The sequence below is a fragment of the Fusarium odoratissimum genome (genome assembly GCF_000260195.1).
Source record: "Fusarium odoratissimum NRRL 54006 unplaced genomic scaffold supercont1.19, whole genome shotgun sequence".
Taxonomy (NCBI): Eukaryota; Fungi; Ascomycota; class Sordariomycetes; order Hypocreales; family Nectriaceae; genus Fusarium; species Fusarium odoratissimum.
This window is the reverse complement of record NW_022158704.1, coordinates 146,544-171,685: the sequence shown is the minus strand read 5'-3', so window position 1 is coordinate 171,685 and position 25,142 is coordinate 146,544. Positions and strand designations below refer to the sequence as shown.

Below are 25,142 nucleotides of genomic sequence, written 5' to 3'. Positions count from 1 at the left end.
TAACGAACCGAGCAGCCGAACACTTTTCTCTACCCGTGTAATTCCCAGTGACTACACCAATCTTCAAGTGCTTATCCTGCATGACAATCCTCCGAGATGACGAAGTGCTCATCGTCACCCACCACGATTAGTTCGAATGGTTTCTCAAACCTCATGAAATCATGCTGATCAAGACCCTGACGATTCGCCCGACCGGAGTCGGTCACTAGGCCTTCTACTGGTTTCTCCAAATCGATCGCATGATTTCAAATTTTCAGAAGGGGGATAAAACAAAAGGTGACATGCTTATGCGCTATGCGACTCTACATGATTCAGTCTGCATTGACATGACCATTGCGTATGACCTCCCCGCGTTTCGCGGGGGATATTCAGTTGAGCCGGCGTTAAGTGCGGTCAGCATCCGACTGGCAGTCTACTATGCACAGTAACAGTTTAGGGTGACGCGACAGACAAGAGGATGCATCCCGTTTCACTCGGAAATGCCAATATGAACATGTCTCGTGAGAACTCTGTAAACGATCAGGGCGCAAGGCTTAGGAAACGCTACAGCGTTGTATCTTTAGGTAAATGGCTCATCTTTGTCACTGATTGAGCGCTTAGCAGCGTGTTCAAAACCAATACGCCAACGCTAAAAGATGCCGAGCAATCTCCAAATCACATGTGATTAGTACTTTGATTGTTTTGAGGCTATATTCGACGTTGTGGTTGATGTATTTGAAGTGCCGTAGTGGCTATCTAAGCTACAATCCTTAGATAGCATCTACCCTTATGCCTTCTCTTGGCCACCTACACCAGAGAGGCACTCAAGTCAACAAGATAACAAAAAGATTCATCATTATCTATGTACTTGTGAGTTGTGATAAAGTGAACGCTGATAATATATACTCGCTGGAAGGGGATACTTATATAAGGTACTATACTTAAGTTGACTGGCTGCTAAAAGGGCTCTCCTTGGCGCTGCACACCTTGACTAAGATTTCGGGTAAGTAAATATATAATAATATAGTATTAATTTAGGATCTCTTATGATCAACTGAGTATAAAATTTACTTCTCTACTCTATTCCTTATCATAGTTTAGGATATCTCGTATTAATGACTTGCTGCAAAGCGTCTATTTAGTATGAGGTATACTTATGCGACAACCAACTTTCCCAAAACATCATCAAGTTCCAATTCACCGCTCAGAAGCCGTCCCTGTGTCCTGCAATGAAGGTACAAGTACGCCGAATGTATGAGCCAGTTGGCTCAGCCTTTGTGACAGCGAGGCCACGTATTCGTCAGCCAGCCATATGACATTAGGACTTAGGTCTTCTTGGTATAGTCTCTCGACTGAAAATGTGAGCGAATCATAAAAATTAACCATAAATTTGGTGTAACTCACGTTTATGTGCAGTCTCGATGAAGTCGTCAAGTCCTTTTATCGCTTCCCGTTCGAACTCGTGTTCAAGGTCAATTTCTGGCATGCACACGCCCGAATGTATTGCCCAGTAGTTGAAATCCGCCTTTTGTTTTACAATAACTTCTTTCTTGGGCATGTTCAAAGGATCTTCGCCGTCATCTGGATAGTGGTAGAGGATGTCGTCGTAGGCTTCCATGACGGCTTCGATTTGTGAGGGGTGACCCATGATGGTCAAGTTGATGACTGAAATGATGGAATGAAGAATCAAGTTTCGAGAAAACGATCTAGCTTTGAAGATTGATCTCTCTCTGTACTTAGAACTGTTCTATATCGGTGATGATGATCGTATGCCGTTCGTTAGAGATGATGCTCAGGGATGGTTGGATGTTGGCCATTCTCCATTACCCAGTAATAGGAGTCGCGACTGACATCGACCCATACACACTGTCAAAAACGGAAGCAACAAACTATGGTCCATACCTAAGACTTCTCTAACTTCCAGTTCTGAGGTCATGATCACTTCGAGGCAGGACCAAATGGAGTTCAGTGTTTACCTTCCTCTCAAAATAGAACTGAATGCCAAGCCAACCTCAACTCACAACATATCTGCACTTTACATTATCGGCAACGGGTGCATCAAGAACAAGAATCTGTATCGATTCGTTTCGTCCTACTTATCAATCAAATTACTACCAAGAAAAGCTATCCATCATCGATATGTCTGGTCGACGCTTCCGTACTGTACGGCACAGCGATTTTCTTCGCGTATCATCTATCGCGTTATCCGTTCGCCTCTGTCTTAAAAAAATCTTGGACCTCCCTGAAGTAAATTCCATCTCAAGAAACGGAGATGCGTATTACCCGGACTGGGAAACTATCGAGAAAATGGAGGTGATCTTCATGAACTGGGTCAAAAGCTATAGGACCATCCCTGAAGGCGAGCCGTTTCCGCCAACACAGATACCACGCCGCATTCCCAGGGCTTACTCTACCCGTTATCGACACGCGGCGCTATTGAGGGAATCGGTTGCAGCAAGAGACCGTCCAGTATGCTTGGAGTCTGTACGTCGTGCCGTTGAGGACCGTATGTAATGATCAGTCATGGAAGTTTGGGTAGGGCTAACACTCAACGCCCAGTCTACCAGGCGCTACTACACAAGACTGGGAATTACTTTCACTACTTGCACATAGCCATCGAAATGATTGAGGAGATGTACCACTGCGGCAAGGAATCCTCGCCCTACATTGGGTAAACGCCTGGCTAACATATATGTTAGGGGTGCTGATTAGGGATAGAAAATTGAAAGCCAAAAGAGGCCACTCACCTGTCAAGTCCCAATAACTCAGAGAGAAAGGTTTAAATGGTTTAATTGGCGCAACGGAAGTATTCTACCAAGCTTCATGGGTTTATTATAAGTCTTTAGGTCATCCTTTTGGTGCCTATCTGCGTTCTTTGGGATTTTCAACAAGCGCATCCAACTTTTTCAGAGTTCAGTCTTTCAAATAGCCAATTCTCATACTCAGTCGTTGTGAATTCCATTTTTGTCTTGAGGAGAGGCTCATGGTAATTTTATGCGTAGTAATCACATGGCAAGGTAAGGGTTAGAGTGTCTGTAGCATTCATTCTAAAGTATTGGGGTGCTGCAACATCAGGGTTGATATGAAAACTGCCAAAAACACACAAAAGTTCGCCAAGTGGCTATTCCGACTCCTGCCTGGGCATACACAACACCGCCTCATTGCCCACTGCTATCACTTTATATACGTATTGGCGGTCACTGTCCGTATTGTCTGAAAGTGTAATAACTCAATTGACAATACAGCATAGAGCAGAGAAGGTACTAAAGCGATAATCAACAGTTAGCTTGACGGTAGTTCAGCGCCTTGCATATTGTGTCACTCATGAGTTGATAAATATGGCAGACTCGCAATCTCACCAAGTGATATCGATTGTTGGAAAACGGCGGCAAGCCGTTCAAGAATGAAACATTGTCAGATAACCTTTCCTAATATTATTTCTTTACGTTGGATATGAAAATTGATGTCAAGTCCAGAAAAAGACCTCGATCCTACCAATTATTTTCTCAAGACGTCCACCTCGAAAGACTGGTCAAGCTCCTCTCAACACTGCTCGAATTACTCTGCGCTCCAGATGCCGTGCGTACGTTAGGGCCATCACGATAGTCCTGTATAACTATCAGATAATGTCAGTACCGCTCATTTCTAGCCTGGAGTCAGATACTTACGTAGCTGGATTTGGGAGTCAGGGTGGAAAGTGTTAGCTTAATTGCAGATCGTTTGACGGCATCTTCGTTAGGATAGTTCGGGGCAGAACTTGAAATCCCCGAGTCGAGTCTCATGCCGTGATTTTGGACCCAAGAGTTGAAGTCTTGACCAAAGGACTGCAGTTTGGAGGTTGCCGCGCTTGTTGGCTTCGTACATGAGACCGACGAAGCTTGAGGAGACGTCACTCATTTAGCGGGAGAAGTTTTACTGAGCCATTTCTAGATTAATATAAATTTTGTAGTGTTTTTGATGAGTATTTTGTTAGATAGGCTGAGATTTGGATAGTAATGTGTAGTTGGCGGAAAAGAAAGCGTGACTGCAGAGCTCTTTATATACTCAGAAAAGCACATCTGATTCATGAATGATATGAAACGGGGTAAGTCATTCATTAATATTGTTAATTCCTTCCGTTACACGGCTGCCAGTTTTTGCAAATGCTCGAGTGTCACTCCGACCTTCATGACACGAGTGGGCCGAAGAGCAAGTGACAGGCAATCCTCCATTTGGAAAAGAAGCGTGATTAAGCTTAGCCGTACTTTCTAAGAACAAGATGATTTTATGGAGGTTGTACGATATGAACTTGGGCAACGACAAAACATTAGTGAGTCGGCCCTCAAGCAGTTTGTTAGCTTGAAGTCTTGTTTCCATATCCAAACAGTGCTTTGCTTTAATCACAGCCTCAAACTTGAATGACGATGATTCAATCTTAGTCCTTGGCAAAGGTTACACGAATATGGAAGAAACTATACGCTAACATATACGACAAGTTGAGAGATAAAACACCAAACCACTGCCATTGCAGTCACGCAACCAGTGCTAAGGAGTGTCTCTGGATGGGAATTTCCCTTGAGCTAGCGATGAGCAATCTTCTCCGTGATTAATATAGTCTTACATCACATGACTGGCGACCATCAATCTTCACTACGTTGGAACGAACCTGGACCCCAAGAAGACATATCCAACAGTCAGTGGTGTCCATTACACCAACTAACCTATACAGTCTCATCATAATATAGGAACAAGTCCCTTATTAGTGAAGATGATACCCTTATAAAACACTACTGAAATATTAAGAGATAATATCGCTCTTTTAGCAGCAGGACCATGAGTGTCCGCTTTGAGCGAAAACTAGGACACATTCGTAAGTGATATAGTATAAACTTTCTATCTCTTTGGAGAAACAACGGCTACTCGTGTGTAATAATTTCGGTTCTTGGGGCGTTTTGAGTCTCCTCGTCAGATCCCATCTATCCAAAGCCTTCGACAACAGCATAACATGCTACACATCGGAAATTTCCTCGGACGGATTTTGAGTTATGTTCACGTATGCCATTCCGTCTGAAATCTTCATGGTAAAGTTAGCGCACTGATTAATGAAGTACTCCAACTTATCATCCAAGCCTCAAATGGTTCGGCATCCCACTACAAGGTTGGTGTCTATCTTGTCGCCGTCATAGCGATATGTAATCTGTCAGCCCACGACTGCCTGCAACGCTGGAGTAGATATGAGCAGGCCAACCGATATTGATAGATGCGTCTGCATATATCCAAACAATATACTTACCAGGCTCAGAGGCTGTCCCACTTCTTCTCGACATTGAGGCGATTAGAGAGGTTAGGGCCGGCTGGAAGTCCAGTAAGCACATGAATTGGCTCTAATACTTTGAGAGCACAAGCACATAGAGACATCTCAGCGATCTCAAATTAAAAAAACAGTGTTAATGCACTTTGGGTCTTAGTTTAGTCAAGTATTGGAGTCACTATACTTAAGGTATGGGCTGATCTATAGGTAATAATGAGAGTATATACACCATTCCTTAACAGAACATGTCACTCCTCATCGAGTCACATGCGTCAGCAATATTAAAAAAGGGAGTCCGTTGTCCAGAGTAACTTGTATGAGTTCTAATCCTGTTTCTTGATCAACAAGGGCACGTAGAGCTCTCGAAGCTGTCGTGTCTCTCCAAATTTGAGATGTGTAGTCAGGCAAGGCGAGCCAGCTCAGCCAATAGGAAGACTAACTCGTTTCCCGATATTCCATATCGGGAAACATACTGCGTTACTGGGCCCCACAAACGTTGTTACATTGCATCTTGGGCCTCGGGTGATGTTAATTAAGGCAAGACTGAAAGGCCTGCAAGATGTCTGAGCTTATTACAACCTCATGTTTCCATCATTTTAGTGTCGGTGTAAAAGAAAAGGATCTTCCATCGAGGTCGGACCTTGGTACAGCACACACATATTGGTTCATATTAACGAGAACAACGTGACCAGTCGTATCTACTCTTTGGAGCTCCCAAAGGACGGTGACCACGAATAGACAATTTCGTTCGCAGGATTTAAACAGAATCACAGGACCACAGTGTGTAATGATTCAAACAATTTGACATTGATGACATACAGGCACAGACTATACTGAGCCTCCCCACACAAACGCCTCATCAACGATAATGACTGTTTCGCTCCTATGTGTTCCCATAAATACATATACAGTATGGACTTCGTTCGTTCGTTTCGCTGACTATACTGATTCTCGCCCCAATATTCAGATCCATTAAACGCTCGTCAAATTAGTACACAAAAAGACATGTTTGCCAGACTTTACACCATAACCGGTTCGACAGATGAAATGGGCATATGTGAGATGGTCGTTGGGATCATGTAAGGTCCCAGTGCGGAAGAGAGGATGCTAGCAATATTGCGAGCCATATCCGACTTCTTGCCCAGGCACCAAAGCGCCTTGGTGCAGTCCTCGCATCGGCGGACCAGGTTCATGACGCCAGGGGTCTCGAGTGGTGCGTGTTCATGTCGCACATTCTCCTCGACTTCAGTGAGAAGGAGAATAGCCGCCTTGGTGAATGCCCTAATGAGAATCATGGTCCAAGGCTCTGTCAGGATAGAGCCCTCGACAACTGCGAAGTGCAGGTCCGAGATACCCGTGCCAGGAACATCACCGGCTCGAGGGCGTGTCGAAACTCGTGCAAGGTCCGACAAAATAGCTGCACTGTCTCTTCGTAGTGAAACAACTACGTTGGCAGCCTGTCGCACTTGAGTCGAGTAATCCAGACCCAACTTATTTTCATCCACAAGCTCAATCAGATCCGCGAGTAGGAGAGCAGCACAATGGAAATGAGCCACCACACACACAAACCAGCTCTGAATGAGTGTCGGAACACTGTCGTATTGCTCGACCAGATCCCTAAAGAAGGCCCCGTAGCTCACGTTCCAGTGCTTGTACACAGCCATGGCATTCGAAATGACCTTCTCGACAGGTTCGCCTCGGTATCGACTTCTGACCGTGTTCTGGAGGTACGAGACATGTCGGAAGAGGATGACCTTGATAGGAGCTGCAGTGACGACACCCTTGGATGCAGCATCGTACGAACAGGGCCAACGAAGAACACCCTCCTTGTTTTCGCGGACAAACAATTCTGCCCACCATCTGGCGTCCTGCGGTCGATACTCAATATTGTAGGATTCGTGTTCTGGATGGTCTGGATAAGTCGGGTCATGGTGGCACTCCTCATCTGAAACAACCACAGGTCGGCCGTTCATGGACGAAGATACAGTGTCGAACATGACTGTCATCCAGTAGACAAGACCAATAGTACCCTTGTCCTCCTCACTTAGAGACTCCGCAGATGTAGCCTTCTCCAAGCCCAGAGAACTTCCAGAAGCATCCAACACGCCTGTCTCGCGAGCTTCGTACTGAAACTTGAGAGCATGCATCTTTCTTGCAGCTCGCTCCATAAATACTGGCGGTCCTTCTGCGGCAATAATTTCACTGAGCTGAGATGCAATCGATCCCTCACCCGAAGCGATGGGACTATCGCTAAAGTTGCCCATACCAAACGGCATATCGTTGTTGTTGTTATCCTCCTCATCTCTCGGTTTCTGTGCTAGTCCCATGATCAAGTCAGCACAAACCACACGGAAACATTCCATATCTGAGCAGTCCTGCAAGGCCCGCTTGGCCTGGGCCCAAAAAGTCCTCTGAAGTGTGCGGTCGAAGTCCTCGTTAATATCGTCAAACTCCGATCTCATGCTGTCCATTTGCGTCAAGTTCTGTGGGAACCTGTCTCGCTCACGTTGACTACCTTGCGCCCATTGGGTAGCAAATGCCATGATAGCCAAATGCAGAGCCTTCGAAGCAGCTCTGTCCTCCGATTTACTGAGTCGGATCAGTTTCGTATTTTGTGCTTGCTTGTCGAGCTGAATAACCCGTCGATAAATTCTATTGTCTTGCTGTTTTGGCTGACCAACGCTGAGACCCTCAAAATGAGATGCCAGCCAACTCACACCGTTGTTGGATGGCCGAGTGATGGTATTGGGCTTATAAGGACATGTCTCCTCTGACAGCCAGCAAGACAGGGCGTGTTCCAAAACATCATGGTATATCCTCATTAAGTTGTCCGAGATCAGGTTGTTGTTCGTCTTGGTCATCATATTGTGTGTCACTGAAAATGGCGAAATGGAGGTGCTGTAGCTTCTTGCTATACTTTCTGGGTAGTGGCGCACGCTGAGAGACCGAGAAGAGATATCGCTTTCGTATGAGTTGGAACCAGAAGGTGAAGGTTGGAACGGAACATCGCTGCCAACCGAATGAGTTTGGAAGAGAGGCCACCCATTGTCTCCATTTTCCTCCTCCGCAGTTTGATGTCGTGAATGCAATCCTTGACCGGAAAGGTCTGTGGAAGGTGTGAGATCCATGGGATGTGGGTGTGCTGGCGTCGAATGAGGTTCGAGACTCTGCAGGACACTGTTATGGAGGCCAGCATCGAAAGCAGTCGGATCGAAGACGCCGTTCACAGGCATGGTATCGAAAGTTGTGTGAGGAAAAGCAGAGAAGTTGGCGAACCCAGTTGTATCCATTGGCCCCCAACATGACAAGTCGTGTGCCGTCGGAGGTGCCTGCAACATATCTAGCAAGGCAGTTGCATTAACATCAAGCGTTTGGTTCGTTGGTAGAGGGGCTTGAGTCGGCGAAGGTCCTGGTTGCTGCTGCTGAGGACGCGGACGTTGACGCTTGGCCTTTGTGCGCGATTGATCGGGGACGCGGCGAGGTGCGCCATTCTGAGCAGGTACTTCGTTGTTGATGTTTGAGCTTGTGGCAGCAGGGCCAGTCTGTAGTTGAGCGCGAACCCAGTGAAATGTGCATTGTTTGCGAGTACGAAGGCAGTATGAACATCGTAGAGCTCTAGAATCAATCTCATCTGTGGTTTTATTGGTCCCTCGGTTAGCGTCGTCGAAGTCGGGAAAAAGGCGCGGGAGGGGGAGGAGGAGGATTGAGGAGAGCAAACCAACTCACCAAGATGCTCCTCAGCAAGAGAGGTACCGCTGGTGCTGTCACCACTGTTTCGAAGCCTCTCTGAGTTTCTTTGAATATCCCATAGTGAAGGCGCATCGCATGCCCGCTTGGCTTTACGACACTGGTCGCACGAACGGTTCTGGCGTCTCATTGTGAGTGAAGGCGAGTTAAAATGCGATGAGTGGCCGCGGGGGCCCGGGTCCGAAGGATTGGAGGTACACAGTCAAGTCGCGACGAAGGTATAGCGACGAGTATATCGTGAAATAGGCGAATAACTAAATAGATATAGTAAAAGATTAAGCCAAATTGAAGAATGTTTGCTGCAAGATGAATGTTAGTGGGAGGTTATGAGATTGAGATGAGACTGAGGTGGAAAGAAGCTTGGGGAATGGGCCCAAAAATGGACCTGCCCTGATGAATGAGATTTGCCGCGAAGCCCCGCGCTGATACTGATGCTTGTGCTGATGCTTGGGGCGTGCTGGACTGGGCTGGGATGGGGCTGCTTAGCATTGAAATCCAGCCCAGTCATCGGGGCCAAGGTCAGGCCGGGCAGTAGAGCGGAACCCGACAGGACCAATCCAAGAGGAATGTACATTACCAGTTCACTTCAGTGGAATGTGCTTCACAGCGGGCCGTCAACACCTCTGGAGCCACTAGAGTGCTGACCCAGTAGCACATCTTGTCCCTGGACAGGCCCTGAAGTGTTAAGGACAGGATCCAAACTTCAGTGGTCGGGCTCCGCTTTTCCGAACGAGGTTTCACTCTCCCCGCACCAGACTAAGCCATTCAAGCTCTATCGTTGAGAACGGCCATTCAACCTAGGATCACCCTCGGATGCAACTATTCCCGTTTTCTGGGACTCATCACTCACCTCGGCGCCGAGTGGTAGCCCTAACCAACCAAAAACTCAGTGAAATACTGTACCTACCTCCCGGGACCTTCGGAATAGGATCCGTCCTCAATCTTGAGTGCTCAACGCTCGAACACAACCAGAAACGGCTGGAAGGATAACTCCGCCTTGGGGGATCTTCCAACCCATGAAGCTGATTATTCCTCTTTGGGATCTAGTTGCTGCTCTTTGTCCCAGTAGCCAAGTCCATCTGGGCCCACAGGATTCAGCTAAAGAGAAAGGGGTGGGAGCCGAGAAGTTGTTTGAGCTTTACGATGGCAAATGGCGAAGGAAGTGTTAGCTCAAGATCGATCGGGATAGAGGAAGCTTGGGAGTTGGCCGTCTTGAAACCCATGCCAATATCGTCAATTCGGTGAATTGTCCATCAGGATCCTTTGTTCTCTACCCCGGACCAACGACAGAGTTAAAGATATTTTACCAGGTTGTCACAGAGAAAAAGCAAAACTACAAAAAGCAACAACCAACCTCTAGATTCCCTGTCCATAACCATCCGCAAGGGGATTCGCGTTGCATGTCGCGTGCGTCTCAACAGCCAATCGCTCAAGTCTCTTGGCAACCCCTGGTATGACCTAAACATTCGATAAGCCCCAACCAAACAGGGATCAACTTTTTCTTCGATCCCAGCGTAAAATGGAACTCTCCTCCTTGCTTTCCATCGCTAAAACACTTCTTTGCAACATTGTGCATCCATAACCCCCCTAAGCTCCCAAACAAAAAGTCCAGAGTGCTACGCTCCACACACCGGTTCCCCGACTCCTCTTTCAAGGTTGCCAGAGTCTCCACGCCCGCTCGCCTATCGTGTAGCCCAGGCTCTAGGTTATTACAGATCGTAGACGACAGTGCTGGACTTTGTTCAAGTTGTGGTGCTTCAGCCGCGAATTTCCGCTTTAGTGGTTAAGTTAGCGCGGCGATCCACTGTTACAGATGGGCCTGTAGAGCCTCACCAACTTCAACTTCAATGCCAGAGGTCTTGAAAACTAACGACACAAGGAGTGAAATATATGACACTAACTCAACACTTCCTACTGTAGTATATCAGGCGAAGGATAGGGCCTCGGGCTTTGCTATGCCTCATGTACCTCATGTACAAGAGGTATGGCAAGTCAGCTTCACTTTCATCCATGTGAGCCACGAGCAGAGAGCACTATCAGCCATTCAGCATGCCCTTCGCAGACCTATGCATGCATAAGACTGGCGATATCCACCCACAGTTTGTGGCAAGCTTGATCGAGCAATGCCAAGTTAGATGCTTGCGTAAATGTTTGCACGATTGCAAGCCTAGGGTCAGCCCAACTCAAGCCAAGTTCAGACGATCATGAGACTAGCATACACTTAATCGAGGCGACTACATTAGCTAGTCCACGCAGAGATCGAACATCAGCCTCCAAGACGTTGTCTCCAGGTAGTCGGTTTCCAAGTTCACCGCGCCTTCATTATCTTAACTCGATCTTATACCCCAACCATGCTGAGTTACGGGTGTTAGGCTGACTCACGGCAACAACCGCACATTTTAACACGATACAAAGACTATCTGATGACGCTTGCTTTAGTCCAAGAATAAGTCATGAATAGCAATGTGCCGCATAACCCAATATCTATGCAATATTGCTTTCAGAGTGAGGCTTCCCAAGTTGGGCTCCACTCCCCACTGTAGATGCGGGGAAGAAAATCCGGGGTGCATATTGTTAAGGAATTCCACAGACGTCAATCATCTTCAATAAGCTCTTCTATGGCTCTAAAAATACCCTAATCAAATGGGCTTAATGAGATTTCTCTTGATTTATGAGAAGTAATTTAATCTCACATGAACATGGCATCACACGGTAATAAAGATCGCTTGTCGCGGACCCCGCGAAGATGTCCGAGAGACCGTTTCACATAAACCCGATATCCAGGGTCCAGACTCCCCTGGCCAAGATCTGGTAGTCGATATGAGGGGAAGGGCGCTTACTGAGGTATAGAACATGGTCTAGACAAGCCTCATCTGATCATGAGGAGGAGCTTCGGCTTCTTCTAGACTACCATCCTCTGCCAAAGTTTGAGGTCAATGCAACTGAATGGCTGGTCCAATAAACAGCGGTACCATCCTTCTTGATCGGCGTGCGGTGTGTTTTGCACCGAGTCATAACCTCACCAGTGTAGCTTTGATGACATTAATTAGTGAGACGCTGTACTGGGCTGGCTTGAAAGGTACATTGCTGTGTAGTAGGTCTTGATAGCAAGCAAAGACCACAATTAACTGCATGAATCTGGTGGACTTGTTCTTCTAGGTATAATTTAATGAAACAAAGGCGGCCCAGGTCAGGCAGATTACGATTGAACATCCATCAACTGAAAACGCCCAGAATCCTTCCATTGGGGTCCAAGGCCACAACCTTTGACATGTAGTGTGCCAGCTCCTAAGCCTCGCTCTTTGCTGTTGGTCACACTTTACGAAACTGTTATGCAGCCGCAACTGACACTTACACCAGAGTCGATATCCTATTGGTTTCGCATCATGCGACAATGGCGGGGAAGCTGAAGCTGCGCAGATTACCCCTCCCCAAACAAGGATGACGGCTGATACCGTAGGACTGTTGCATGACTCTCTAACACCATCATCTTCGTTTGGAACCAACAGTGTGATAACTAGCCCATGTATGCATGAGGTGAGAGTGTCAAAGAGGAGAGGCTACAACCAACACCTTCTTCGTACCGTGGGGGGCAAGGGAAGGACGAGTTTGGAAATTGTCAGTGGGGGATCGTAATGTGACAGGGCTGGTGATGTAGGCATACATGATCTATGAAGTGTTGCGATGGATAAGCAGCTACCATTCGCAGTTGTCAGGTCACTGGAATAATCGACACACATATGAGTTAAGAGCTCTTGTTATGGCTGAGTGATGAAACTGCGAGGAATTCGTCAGGCTCCAATGAACAGTCTCAATCAACAATCCCTCGAAGCAGCATAGTTTTGTCAAAACATGCGGTCTCATCAGGTCGCATAGATCCAAGTTGGAGCCCTGTTGGATCCTTTTGAATGTAGACATGTCGATGCTGTATCATGGCCAAGTCGGTCAGGCTTCCATATCTAAGAGAAAATAAGAAGTGCTGTTGATAAGGGGGAGTCAACTTGTGCGCAGTTAGCATCGTTCACCAGATGATATCCATAACCCCTCCATCCAGGAATCCTGCATATCCTTGGCATCATTCAAGAGGTCGGAGTACCTTACAAGACACCAGGTTTATCACGACAAAAAGATGAAACGCGTACAATGTTTATTGGTCCACAAGTGTCTTTTTTGCAAGACACGCAATTCTATGGTCAGGCCAAGTCTTCTTTCTCCGCGCCATTCAACCCATTTGCAGCGACATACTCATGAGATACTGAGTGCCATGACTAGAAAGTGCCTCGTTGGCCATCAATTGGGCCAGGCGGGTTTGGGTATTCGCTCTTGTTTCCACCGACTCCAAGTCCAGGTTCCGCTACAAGGTTGTTCATTTCGAGACGTTTTGGATTAATGAGACGTTGTCTCCCTTCAACATAATTTGACCTGGGAGGTATTAGTTGGCTTCAAAATTGGCAGGTTTAAGGGACGTACCAAGAGGTCTCCTGGTCTCCTTCTCGTTAGTCTTGGTGACCTGCTTGACCTCCACAGCTTCATCGATGACTAGGTTCATGAACTCGTCGAATCCCTATCAATAGTCAGTAGTCATTCTTCAGCACGATTCCACATGTACTGACTCTGATCTTGCCCTCAATACGGATGGAGAGCTGTTCGTACAGCCAGATGCTGACTGTGGCGTGCTGCGATTGTTAGCAAAGTCCAAAGGTCTTTCCGAGTTCTTTCAGCCCGCCGTCGCGGACCTCGAAACACAAAATTATCCCGATCCTCGGATCCTGGTGGGGAAATGGGGTGCTATTGTTGTCTCCAGTCTGATCACGAGGGTTCGAGACTGTCGCGCCCGACAGCCAACCCGATTCAACCACAGCAGTCCCAAGAAACAATAAAGCAACAGCCACCACGTGAGAAACATTCAGGTGTTCGGCTTTTGTAATCTCGACATCGTTGGGCGCAGAATCGGTGCAATTTGTGTTTTCGAGGTCCACCCAGCGGTCAAGCGTAAAAGCGATCGGTAGCGCACGTAGAGACAAGACTTACTTCTCGAAGAAGCTCGAAGATATACTTGCTATATAACGATTAGCACAATGCTCCAAAAATCCAGAAACCATGCGATCGCGTAGCAGAGGGGAGCTCGAGGCTTACATGGGAGGCAGCATAAGACGGCGACCACCGCCACCACCACGACCAGTCATTTTGTGAGGAGGAGCGCAAAGTATCGAGAAACTGATTCAGGGTGCTCTTGCGCCTAGGATCGAGGTTGGAATGGGAGGTAGAAAGGTTCGATTGTTTGATCACCGCGATTCTGCTATCGCAAGATCGAAGTGGAAGCTCTAAACACCAACCCAAAATCTCGGCGGAGGTGGGGCAATGTTTATCCGGGATACCAATACTCCCGGGTAGGTCAACATACTGGGAGATTCACAGCCTGAATGAGAGTAACTACCTACTGACCATGCCACAAGTCTACAGGGTGTAATGGGATCGTTTATTCTCTGCAGATCACTATTGTCCTGTATGTGTTGAAAAGTATTAAAACCAAAATTTCTCAAAATTTCTAGTTTGTGTTTTGTTGGCCAAAATTGTATTTGTTTCCCCATTCGAGCTCCCTTTGTACTGCCTCTGAGTGAAATCACAAACACTTTCACGATGACCTAAGGAGTAGGGAAAGACTGTAAGAGGATACTGGGTATTTAATTAACTGATGTTGCTCTTAAATATTAGCACATCCGGTTCTGCATGTGATGAACATGATTGCCAGGTAAAAAAACTCAAATTAGATCCCAATGTACGCAGAGAGTTATATCTTAAGTAAAGGACAAGCCATTCAAGTATTTATTTCCCAAGAAACAACCGAAATAATCTTCTTATCTTTTTCATGGCCATTGGGAAGACGAAACGGTTGCCAGCTGCTCACTTAACCCTTGATATAAATACCTTCCATCCATGGATGGAGCAGGAGAGGCAAGCCCGTTACAGTAAGAACTCGGTAACTTAGGTTAGGCAATGACGGACTGTTTTGGTCTATAATACCTGCCAAAATATACGGTGTCCATCTTGCGCCTCTTGAAAATTGCAATGCATGCAATTTGAGCAGGAGGGGAGAAAGAGCGATAGTGTCGACGAGTAAGTATCCCGGTCTCTGCTGGCCCCATCTCAACCTACAAACCAACAACAACACATTCGATACCAAAAGTCTCTTCACCATCTCTGTCATTCTTTCAAATCCCCTGTATTGTTTTAGCCACTCACTAGGTATATGGTATCAAATAGCCAGTCATGAACTTCCACTTTGCAAACCCCAGAGATGAACAGAAGCAATCTCTCTTCTTTCGACTCCCACGCGAAATACACGCTGATATCATCACCATCTGTGTCCCAACATCTTGGCAAAGATTCAACAAGTACCACCAAGACGAAGATCAAAAACCTTTGCGACTCATCAAAGCCGAACGGTGCCTGCCAGTCTTGTTCAGCACTTGTCAGGAAATGTTAGCAAGGGCACCGTACGATATCTCGACCCAAGCATATCTTGCGTGGGCCGCCCCTATACCTCCATCTATCTCCTGTCATGGAGCATATCACATGGCTCCATACATAAACCCTGTATGGCCATGGGAGGTTCTAGCCTTTGGTCATGTACGAAACAATGTCTTCAGAAAGGATTGCCGGGGAAAAGTTCAGCCAGTCATATTGAACCTCCAATTCCTAGAAAACCATCTACACAGTTGATCACCCTTTATACCTAGAAAAAGGAGATTCCGAGGGCAAGACGAACGGGAGAGAGGGGACATAACTGGGCATGACAGCGTGTAGTCACAAAAGCGGTGGTATTAGTAAAGCTCTGCGATCTACACATTTAATGAATCCGAATCCGAAGTTTTCAGCAACAGGTGGAGCAGAAAAGTCAGGCTCTGTGAGAATGTGATTACCATCAAAGTTGAAGTTGAGACTCTTCCCACCAGATACGATGGTTACCAGAACCGACGAGGCAGATCACCAGGAGTCGAAAACCTCTAGATATCATAAGAGAAGAGCTTAGAGAAGAGGCGAGAATGCTGTGATACCCTTACCTACAACGATCTGCCCATCGTCGTTCGATAACGCGAGTATCACCTTGTTTCACAAATCGTCTTGGTAACTATAAGGAGCAGTAAGAAAGTAGCATCGACAAATGTAATCCACAGAAAAGCAAGTCAGTAATGAAATAACCCAGTATGACTCTCCATTTTCCACCCGTGGTAAACGAGCCGCCTGCTCGAGGCAATGTGGTCGTGTCGTAGGGCTTCTTTCAGGGAATGACAACAGGTCCTCGAACCTGTAAGCACGATATCAAGCAAAAATATATCTCTTGGAGAGAAACAAAGCATCGTAATAGATTCTGGTACACCATCAAGTTACATTTTCATTGTGGACTGATGACGGAAAGAACATCATGAATAGAACAAGACACTACTAGTCAGCCAAAAGTGTATAGAACGAGCTAGTATATATAAAATCAGAAACTATGTCACTCTATAATGAGATACATGAGAATTGTAGTAGAGTAGTCAATATAGCTCATGCCCAGCATGAGTCCCGTCATCCATCAGATATCTCGTACGCCTATCCAACGCTGGAAATTCAACATGACATGCCTATACGACAACAAGCATGTACCCAATAAATAAAGCCAGAGCGAGCCCAAGACCAGGTCTTGTACTGAATGCACCGCCCTCCTCTTTTGAAACCTCTTCCTTGAACTGGCCCTCGACATTACCCCTGGGCCAGTACTCACAAACGAGGAACCAGCCTCGTTCACCGCAAAGCTTTCTTCCGCATCCAACAGTCGTAGTATCCTTCCATACAAGCTGCGTGAAGTGTCCCGTCTTCTTACTAAACTTGGCCTTGTCGAAATTGTACTCCTCTCGCTCATCACCCCAAGCTTCGACGCTCGCAGTAACATTGGGATAACCTATAGCCAGGTTCTCACCATAGGGTCCACCAGAGTGCTCAAAGTCGCAGTCATCATTGTCATCGAGGTAGTCTGTTGCGAACTCCTCGAGTGTTTTGTTCCATTTTAGTGCTGTTGCGTTGTGTTCCTCACGATAGAAGTTGGTGCTGTTGAGGACGGCTGATGTGAAGGATTTGCCTTCTTTGTATTCAGGCTCATTGGAGGGGATGGATACCGGAGCTGTGATTGTGACATCTGCAGCGAGACTTGAGCCGATGAGGAGGGCGGTAAGAGGAAATAAGAGGTTCTTCATGGTTGTGAGATGTGAATTGGTGGTACGGTATGGGTCGTGTAAGTGGTGCCACAAGAACAAGTAGCCCGCCTTCTTGAAGCTATTTAGACACGAGGCAAAAAGCCAAATGATACGAATCACAAGAGTTGTTCCAAAAGTCTAATCACAAAGAAACAAAAGGATGATTGAAAATTTAACTCTATTCTTTGTCCTCTCAGCCTGATTTACCTTCATCTTGGCCTTGGAACAGGCCTATGACGTATGCCTTTTACCGCCAATAGCTGTACAGCACATGGCTCAGCTAACCCTAACCTTGATTGATGACGAGGGACAAGGCTGGGCAATTGCTGGCCATAAGTGAGATATAGACTGAAGCTATTCAGTAGCTGTATTAGAGAGGTAAACGATGTGAAACTTTTAGTGGAGGTTTAACCGTCAGTCTTTAACAGCCATAGGTTATGCAAGACTCGATTGACTTGAGACGGTGTCGAACTGGAGGGGTGTCCGTTTCTCGACCCCCCACTATCAGCGTAAACTACTGGATATAGCTTGAGAAGGACGGCAATTGGCGCTTAATCAAACAATTATTGACTGACCTGCTCATCTCAACATTTGCTGTCATGTTTACCTCTTGTCAATTGATCACAGTACTTGCTTAACCCCCACGCTATTACTACTCAAAATCCGCGGTCGTTGACATGCATAGCCGATTCCATTGGAGGTTAACAGTACCACTGCAACCGATCCAAGGCATGAAAGGTTCCCATCCGATAATAGGCATAGGCAATAGAGTGTGACTCACCGGATGATTAGTTCGAGAGAGGTTCGGCTGAATCTACCGTACCGTACTGTACTGTACAGTATCGTATCGTATCGTATCGTATCGCATGCGCATTATACCTTACCGTACCGAGTACACATTCTAATTCTGTTGCCTTGTCGTCTGTCTTGTCCAGTCCCACTCCTGCGCGTACTCGTCGACTAATAACGCACTCGTGCGGATTCTAGTGGTCCCTTCTCATCGCAGTCGAGTTCTAGATCCCACCGTGAAAGTGGGCTATCGAAACGGTAGCAAGAATAGAGTTCGGTTCTCAAACGTGTATGGCCGATGACCGGTCATGATTGAGCGATTAATTCTACAACGAGGCTCTGTGTAACAACCAACGAGTTCATGAATGGCTGAGAATAGTTCATTGAAACATGAGCTCCAGTCTAAGCATAAACGCCTCCTCTCAGAGGCAAACAAACACAAAGTGCCGGTCTTCTTCCCGTGCGTAGACAACCCATTGGAACCCCCAAACATCATCTCGTACGTCAAGTCGCATCGCAGATCATCGTTAACAGAAATTATTAAGCAACTAAAACAAGAAACTAGCAAAGAAGGCGAAAAAGCGAAAAAGCTCCGACCGATTCTGCGGCAATTGTGAGATGTTTCTTCTAACCCGCTAATGTAATTGTTTGTTCAACTGTCATGCCACTATACCACCCAAAAAGACATAGCGATATCCACCCCAAAGGAAACAGTAGAAAAAGAGTTATTGACAAGACATGATTCGCCCAGAGTTGCTCAGGACCCTGCTGATCATCTCGACGTAGGCCGTAGATCTCTTGGAGCCAAAGGGCTTTGTCCAAGTTTGGGCATTCGCACGCCTGAAACCAAGTTTTTTAACTGCTTTTCTTGTTCTTCTAGTCAACTTCGTGAGCGCCACTATCGCCACTGAACTTAACAAACAGCCAACAATCAGTTGATGTGATGATGACCTGCAGAACGAGCAGTGGGACCAGTTCAACGAGAGAGGAATGCATAGCCGCTCCCTGGGATATACCGGTGCGCAAGCCAAGTTGACTGCTTGCTGGCTGTAACATTACGTAGGCAGATGAAACATAACATTATGTTGCATTGTCGAATGTGATGTCTTCCGGGCCGAAGATTAACCATGCAATTCCAGATGCTGAGGTATCATTGGATTGCATCTTTGGCCACATGGTTGAGGTGGTCTTCGGCCACGATACCCTCCAACCGCCGATTCTAACCACTACGGAACCTTTCCGCTAGCGGGCCTGGCCCCAGACTTGGCTGATTTGTCTGTGCTGAGCTAACAAACGAGCCGTACTATGGTTAAACTATTCGTGATAGATCCAAAAGTGATCTTGACTTCTCTCACAGATAGGTATTCGTCGTGGCGCAAAGGCAAGATACCCCTTCAATTACAGGGTCATCAAGTCTGTAAAAATAACTCACAGAGACTTGAATTGGATCGCCATTCAACTTCCTGGTCAGGAAAACGCCACAGGCCCGCCGTTCGTGGGCAAACTCAAAATATCTCATGTGTGTGCCAGCCCCTGCGTCTTCCCGAGGTCCTTGTACGGACGGATGTACATTACCAAACAAGTTCTTGGATGGTGCTTCGATTCCATGACTTGGGAGGACTCCCATGGTGCAGCTAAACTGAATCAGACTATGCCTCGCTCCATCCAATCCGACAATCTTTGCGACTTGTTGGCTCTGCTCTTCAACAGGCACTATTACCATTGAAATGTTATTAGCTTACCGACCCCATGGCACTCGTTAGTCTGAGTGTTTAGCGTAGAAACTGCCTGTAAACTTCTCTAAACCAGGTCGAAGTATTCCTCGCCACAAGGAAGAATCAAGTCAGCTTCTGGATCTCCAGAATCCTAACATCAAAGCTTCGCCTATTTTCTTCGGACAAGTACGGGGCTATCGGTATCCACCGGTATCCTCAGATCGCCAACGAGGCGCCTTCTTACAACGCAAGTCGTTCTGCTTTTCGATTAGCTACGAGGCTAGCTCTGTGTGGCTCCGGGGCCCTCCTGAGCCTCAATTACGGCAATAACAAGCAAATGGGATTATCCGTCAGCTCTGATTAATGGCTGCTAGCTTGCACGAGAGCCAAGGTAGCACGCACTCCAATTAGTTGGTGATCCGACCGGGACCCTCGCAGCACCGAGACTTCAGGTCTAGTCGCCAATGAAGAGGTTGCATGCGTAACCTCTAGAGCTTATGGTTCGTGGCCTCGAATCTTAGTCGTTGTTCCAGGGACAGGCAATGGACGTGACAGCCTCGAGAGAACCGCAGCATCCGAGGACGCGTCAAGGCGGGCGTTGGCGAGCGCTGAGGGAGGTGCTGCTTGTTAGCTTCACTTTCTTGCAAGATCAGCCATTTGATCTCGGGTTCTTCATCTCATTTCATTTCATTTCCAGCTCTTGTCATGCCTGACGCCGCCGCAAACAGTTAAATCTGGGGAAGTCAGGGATAGGATGCTGGAAGATGGTGTGTGCGCCGTCAACTACAAGGGACCCTGCCAGCTAACGCAACGTCCGGGGGCCGGCCCCAGATTCTTCTCCTTCTCCATGATCCATCCGTCCAACCCTTCAACGGAGAGAGCCTGGGGGATCCGGGCTTGGCTCCGCTAAACAGAATTTGGGGTAACTAGAGAGCACGGTGACTGGGGGAAGAGACCACCAACGAGTACTGTGCGAAATTGCAGAGCTGAAATCTCAGATGACTTGGCCCAATAGGCGATGTCTTGGTTCTAATGGCTCAATTGTCCGACTGGCGAGTATGGAAAAAGTTGAACAAAGTGGCGTGCAGGGGTTGAGTTAGACGAAGACTCAGGGCGTTCAAGGGGGGTTAAAAACGTGGAAGAATTGGTCAACGTGCCTAATATTGGGTAGCCCGCGGCTTCGTTGGTCAATCCCAGAAGCTGGTCTCACACGCATAAGCGCGTGGTGTGGCAGACCTTTTACGTTGTCAAATTTTCGATTCGATCTCTGAAGCAAGATGATGAAAGTGTCTCTTGTCTCTCAGAGAGATGATATCAATTCCGACACAAAGCGTCAGAACACGGCTCAGTCGTCACTAGAGCGGCATTTCTTGGCTATTTTGCACTCTGAAGTAGCGTCATGGTGATTCAATTTGGTACAGTCTTGTACCTTAAACGACCGACATCGCTCATTTGGACTCGAGACCTCGAAATGACAAGTACCCAATCCCAATCCCGAATGGGTTGCAGGAGCCTCTAGCTGTGGGCCATGGCTGCACCTGACCTCCTCAACCCTTGGATCGAATGGAGATATGCCTCTTTCTGGAGTTAGGATTCTGGGGTTGTAGGATTCCTCGATCAAGGCCTGTCCAGTGTGGCCTTGTCTGTCTGTGTCTGGCTCGTTTATGCTGTATGGTGACGACAAAAGAAAGGGAACCATAGCATGCCCGGTCCCTTCTCCAAATCGTTAGGGCTGATTCAGATTCTAAATCCTGTTTCAATTAAGAACAAGTCCCCGACCATCATGGATTGGAGACCCTTTGGGGAGAGTGAACTGTAGGGACCAAATACTCCAAGTCCAGCAATGGGGTATCATTCCTCACTGGTTCAATGCTGCGTTGCTGATACTAGATCCTCGATAGCTCTTAACCTGTTGGTTCACATGCTACAGAGGGTTACAATTTGCAGCAGCCAGCCCTCATTTGCCAAGTACTGTACGTTCTTGGCTCGATAGTGGACCATATCTGCATCTGTAATGCATTGACATTTCTTCCGATTAGCCCGATTCCACTTCAAGATGCTAGTACGCCGCGTCGACGGCAAGAAACTCTCGAGACATTAAAGAAGAGCAGTGGCATCGTCAATAAAAGCTCTGTAGCAGCAGATGTGGGACCTTGGACGGAGACTCAGCAGTGGATTCGAGTCCAAGGCACCAGCACCACATATCTGATGCTGGATTCTGCATTCTGCATTCGTGCAGCTTGGGGATTTAGGATCACTCAAGTCCCACCGTGATGCTTGGCACATCTCGGGGGGCTGTGCAGCGGGTAGACTTGGGTCAGGGGCAAGGATCACTCTGGGAGCCTGTGCTCAGAGCAAAGGCCAAGTCAAAGCAGACCAGGCTAGAGATAGCGAGTTGGAGAAGCTCTGGGAGTGCGTGGATGACTTGACGTTTCATCTGAGAATCTCATCTCACTCAATGTGAAGAGCCTCAGAGTCAACCTAACCGCTAACCGTTGACACCTCAAGTGCTTATGGCGCAAGCCGCCAAGCTGATAACCTCGTGATTGCGAAGTGCTAATCCAAACTGGCATGTGAAGAGAAGAAATTGGATGTTTTAGAGCTATGCTTGTATTACGAACATATCCACCAAGAGTTGGTTGAATTAAGAGGCTGAGAATTTATGAACTGCATGATTTACCGTTCCCTTTTGCTACTGTGCTCACATACTGTACACAAGTAGAGAAGGTGTCTGGTCCGCGATGTTGGTGCTTATCTAGAAGATCACCGCGAACATACATGCCCCCGACGTCCGTGGCTAATGCAGAGAAACTCGCAGGCGTCCAAAATGGTCGTGTTCCTGGATCCTCGGTGAACTAGCTGGTCAATTGGAGTGAAGCATTCGAATCTGGCGCGACTTGAGAGCCGTGTGGTAACGATACCGTTGAGCATGGGAGGCCACACATTCCTTGTGTTCGGCGTGGCAAGATGGTCCTGTGACTGCAGTAGTGACATGGCTCGTGGTGTGTTGGACAGGGATCAAGGGCTCTCTGCAATTGAAACCCCATTCGTGCTCTGCGCCAGAAAAGACCCAGAGCCCGTCTAACGATGGATGCTAGCAGCCCGTCTCAGGGCATGGCTTGTCTCTCTGCCGCGGCGGGCGTTTGATGGATGGGACGCTCATCATTTCACCGAACTCAAGCTGTCAATCCTATCTGGCGGTGAGCGAGAATTATTCGCCGTTTCGGGCTGCGAGACAAGATTCGGATAGCCTGGCACCGCTCTAGGGTCCGTCGACGGCAGCGCCAGTCTATCTATCACTGTATCCGCTACTCGCTTCAGCACTTGAACAGGCAGTACGTAGCACAGATACGGTACATACAGTCGAGTCTGGTAAGGTAGCCTCATCACCCCCAGGATAGGATGGATCTTGCAAGCTGCGCTGGGTGGAAGGTTGGCTGTGACCCTAGCTACAGTACAGCAAAACCCCTGGACAAACGCAGTGATTGGATTCGCTGGAGCTTGTCTGATGTAGAGCCAAGACCTGGTCCCTTTGGCTTGCGTGCAGGTGGATCGGGGCGTAGCAAGCATCGAGGCATCTCGTTCTGGTCTGGTCTGGCCCATTTTCTTGACGTCTCATCGGATGAGACCATCCCCGGCAGTTTGTGGGAGAGAACAACTCAACTCGCTCAGGGCCAGGCAGGTCAACAGTTGAGTGTGGCATCCCTTTCGATGATTTGCTGGTAATATCCAACACTGAGAAAAGATACCTTATCCACGGACCTTAGACCTTGGACCTTGAACTGCATGTGTGACACAACTACGTGCGGCCCCATGCCCTAACGAGGCATCTACCAGAGACAGTAAGGGTCGAGGGTCCGCGCACGGCCCTTTTGATGATTGATTCTGACTCTGACTGCCTTTATCAGGTCTCGAACAACTCGAGATATTACTAATACTTGGATTGTCCAATGCAAGGGCGCTCTGCTGTGATGGGAGAATTGCATTGCGGTCATGGTCTTTTTGAAACAGACTAGACAGTGGGCTCGTGGATCACGACAATGTCTTCTCGGTGGTAATTGCTCCCCTGTACGACCAAACCACCAGTCGTACAGGACACGACAAGACAAGGCAATTCTCTAGAAGTTCTAGGGCCAGAGTGGCAAATGTTCTGGATGGAATGAAGAACACTGATGAGGCTGAACAGGCCGATCAGTCAAATGCCAAATGGCGCTTGGTTTCCACCAGAGGAAAAAAAGAAAGTTCCGTAAAAGCGACAATCATCATTGAGGGTCTTGCTGTTGTTGTCTGATAGGCAGAGAGAGTCTAGGGCTTGGCCACAGACACACCTCGAGCTACATACGTGAAACGCACGTTGGGCTTACAATTGGCTCTGACAACGGCACATTTTGTTGTGGCAGAACACATGACCTCGAGATGCGGATACTTTACTGTGCTGTTCAATTCGTTCTGAGAACGCATCATCTCAAGTCAAGTCAAGCCAACAGAACAGTCTCACTCACAGTCACCCTCGTTGGCCCAGCCGTGAGCGATATTCTCCTTCGCACAGTAGCAGATACCCAGACCCTACAGTGAAGAGAGACCCAGGACCCTATCGACGCTAAAAGCTACAGGCGATTTGATTGGGGTGGACCCGCCCGGTACGATTTTGGACAATCAATCAGCTGGGAGCTTGAGAATAGAGGCAATTGATCGACTGATTACAACCGAATAACTTCCAATTTGATGCTCATGCTTGCTAACGTATCAACCTAGCGGAGGTTGTGATTCACTTCCGGACTTATTGCCGACGTGAATTATAAAACGTAAAACAAGAAATCGTATCAAATAGAGAGACACGCTGCAGGATTGGGTCATTATCTCCTTACTCGCCCAGCACGTTATGGCTCCAAGGAGCCAAGAGTCGAATAAGCAGAGCCATCCTCTGAGAGATCATTCCATCGTGTGTAAGAGCAGACTATCTCTGACAAGCGTCGCGGAAGGCGTCCTCTCAAAGACGCCATGCCATCATCCCTAGACGTGAGTTGCTCGACTGGAGTTTCGGGTTAACAAAAGCCGCAGACTAAGAGATAATCAGTCAGAATCTCAACAACACAACGGGCGCTTAACATCATAGAAGTGGAACAGGCGATTAGTTGAACGTCATTTATCTCGCCATCATATCAGGGGAAATGAATAATAATAATAATAATAACACCAGCAGAAGCTCCATATCTGAATGATGTTGTTGCCTCTGGGCGTGGCTTGTAGACACAATGAGATTCCCCAATTGGGAGCTCTGCAGAACAGAGAGCGACTAGGAAGCTGCTGGACCAATCCTACGCTGGTGTTTCTAGACCTGGCTCATCGTCATGTTCCAGCAAGATTAAGCGCCAGGATACGAAC

The 25,142-nt window shown here is 47.5% G+C and overlaps 7 protein-coding genes across 8 annotated transcripts; 2 read left to right on the top strand and 5 right to left on the bottom strand.

The window, feature by feature from the left end:
- Positions 1–1,176: 1,176 nt before the first annotated feature.
- On the bottom strand, positions 1,177–1,627 carry FOIG_10674 (uncharacterized protein; the record flags this gene model as incomplete). Its single annotated transcript, XM_031211060.1, has 2 exons — positions 1,177–1,331; positions 1,384–1,627. The coding sequence occupies 2 exons, from the start codon at positions 1,625–1,627 to the stop codon at positions 1,177–1,179; spliced, it is 399 nt and encodes a 132-aa protein (XP_031058993.1).
- A 659-nt stretch (positions 1,628–2,286) lies between these two features.
- Positions 2,287–2,691, top strand: FOIG_10673 (uncharacterized protein; the record flags this gene model as incomplete). The annotated part of the gene is made up of 3 exons (XM_031211059.1): positions 2,287–2,485; positions 2,539–2,650; positions 2,679–2,691. 3 exons carry the CDS (start codon positions 2,287–2,289, stop codon positions 2,689–2,691), a joined length of 324 nt encoding a protein of 107 aa, XP_031058992.1.
- Positions 2,692–6,019: 3,328 nt separating this feature from the next.
- FOIG_10672 (uncharacterized protein) lies at positions 6,020–9,791 on the bottom strand. Of its 2 annotated transcripts, none has more exons than XM_031211057.1 (2): positions 8,996–9,791; positions 6,020–8,900 (listed from the first exon to the last, which is right to left on the bottom strand). In XM_031211057.1, the coding sequence occupies exons 1-2, from the start codon at positions 9,144–9,146 to the stop codon at positions 6,289–6,291; spliced, it is 2,763 nt and encodes a 920-aa protein (XP_031058990.1). In that variant the 5' UTR covers positions 9,147–9,791; the 3' UTR covers positions 6,020–6,288. The 2 variants fall into 2 exon arrangements, with proteins under 2 accessions (XP_031058990.1, XP_031058991.1); XM_031211058.1 differs by having other exon boundaries at positions 9,023–9,791.
- Positions 9,792–13,101: 3,310 nt separating this feature from the next.
- On the bottom strand, positions 13,102–14,332 carry FOIG_10671 (small nuclear ribonucleoprotein E). The gene is made up of 5 exons (XM_031211056.1): positions 14,153–14,332; positions 14,048–14,075; positions 13,630–13,692; positions 13,487–13,580; positions 13,102–13,438 (listed from the first exon to the last, which is right to left on the bottom strand). The coding sequence occupies exons 1-5, from the start codon at positions 14,200–14,202 to the stop codon at positions 13,383–13,385; spliced, it is 291 nt and encodes a 96-aa protein (XP_031058989.1). The 5' UTR covers positions 14,203–14,332; the 3' UTR covers positions 13,102–13,382.
- Positions 14,333–15,273: 941 nt separating this feature from the next.
- Positions 15,274–15,835, top strand: FOIG_10670 (uncharacterized protein). The gene has a single exon (XM_031211055.1). The coding sequence runs from the start codon at positions 15,287–15,289 to the stop codon at positions 15,737–15,739; it is 453 nt and encodes a 150-aa protein (XP_031058988.1). The 5' UTR covers positions 15,274–15,286; the 3' UTR covers positions 15,740–15,835.
- A 555-nt stretch (positions 15,836–16,390) lies between these two features.
- Positions 16,391–17,888, bottom strand: FOIG_10669 (uncharacterized protein). Its single transcript, XM_031211054.1, has 2 exons — positions 17,861–17,888; positions 16,391–17,803 (listed from the first exon to the last, which is right to left on the bottom strand). Exon 2 carries the CDS (start codon positions 17,251–17,253, stop codon positions 16,645–16,647), a length of 609 nt encoding a protein of 202 aa, XP_031058987.1. The 5' UTR covers positions 17,254–17,803; positions 17,861–17,888; the 3' UTR covers positions 16,391–16,644.
- Positions 17,889–21,096: 3,208 nt separating this feature from the next.
- On the bottom strand, positions 21,097–22,243 carry FOIG_10668 (uncharacterized protein). The gene has a single exon (XM_031211053.1). The coding sequence runs from the start codon at positions 21,454–21,456 to the stop codon at positions 21,103–21,105; it is 354 nt and encodes a 117-aa protein (XP_031058986.1). The 5' UTR covers positions 21,457–22,243; the 3' UTR covers positions 21,097–21,102.
- Between the last annotated feature and the right edge of the window lie 2,899 nt (positions 22,244–25,142).

Bases quoted from the DNA above. Each gene is read 5' to 3' on its own strand.
- FOIG_10672 (XM_031211057.1), bottom strand. From the start codon at position 9,146: ATGAGACGCCAGAACCGTTCGTGCGACCAGTGTCGTAAAGCCAAGCGG. The intron at 8,901-8,995 runs GTGAGTTGGTTT...ATAAAACCACAG, and splicing joins TCTTGCTGAGGAGCATCTTG to ATGAGATTGATTCTAGAGCT.
- FOIG_10671 (XM_031211056.1), bottom strand. From the start codon at position 14,202: ATGACTGGTCGTGGTGGTGGCGGTGGTCGCCGTCTTATGCTGCCTCCC. The intron at 13,581-13,629 runs GTCAGTACATGT...GACTATTGATAG, and splicing joins GTATTGAGGGCAAGATCAGA to GGATTCGACGAGTTCATGAA. The intron at 13,439-13,486 runs GTACGTCCCTTA...AATACCTCCCAG, and splicing joins GGAGACCAGGAGACCTCTTG to GTCAAATTATGTTGAAGGGA.
- FOIG_10670 (XM_031211055.1), top strand. From the start codon at position 15,287: ATGAACTTCCACTTTGCAAACCCCAGAGATGAACAGAAGCAATCTCTC.
- FOIG_10669 (XM_031211054.1), bottom strand. From the start codon at position 17,253: ATGAAGAACCTCTTATTTCCTCTTACCGCCCTCCTCATCGGCTCAAGT.
- FOIG_10668 (XM_031211053.1), bottom strand. From the start codon at position 21,456: ATGGTTCCCTTTCTTTTGTCGTCACCATACAGCATAAACGAGCCAGAC.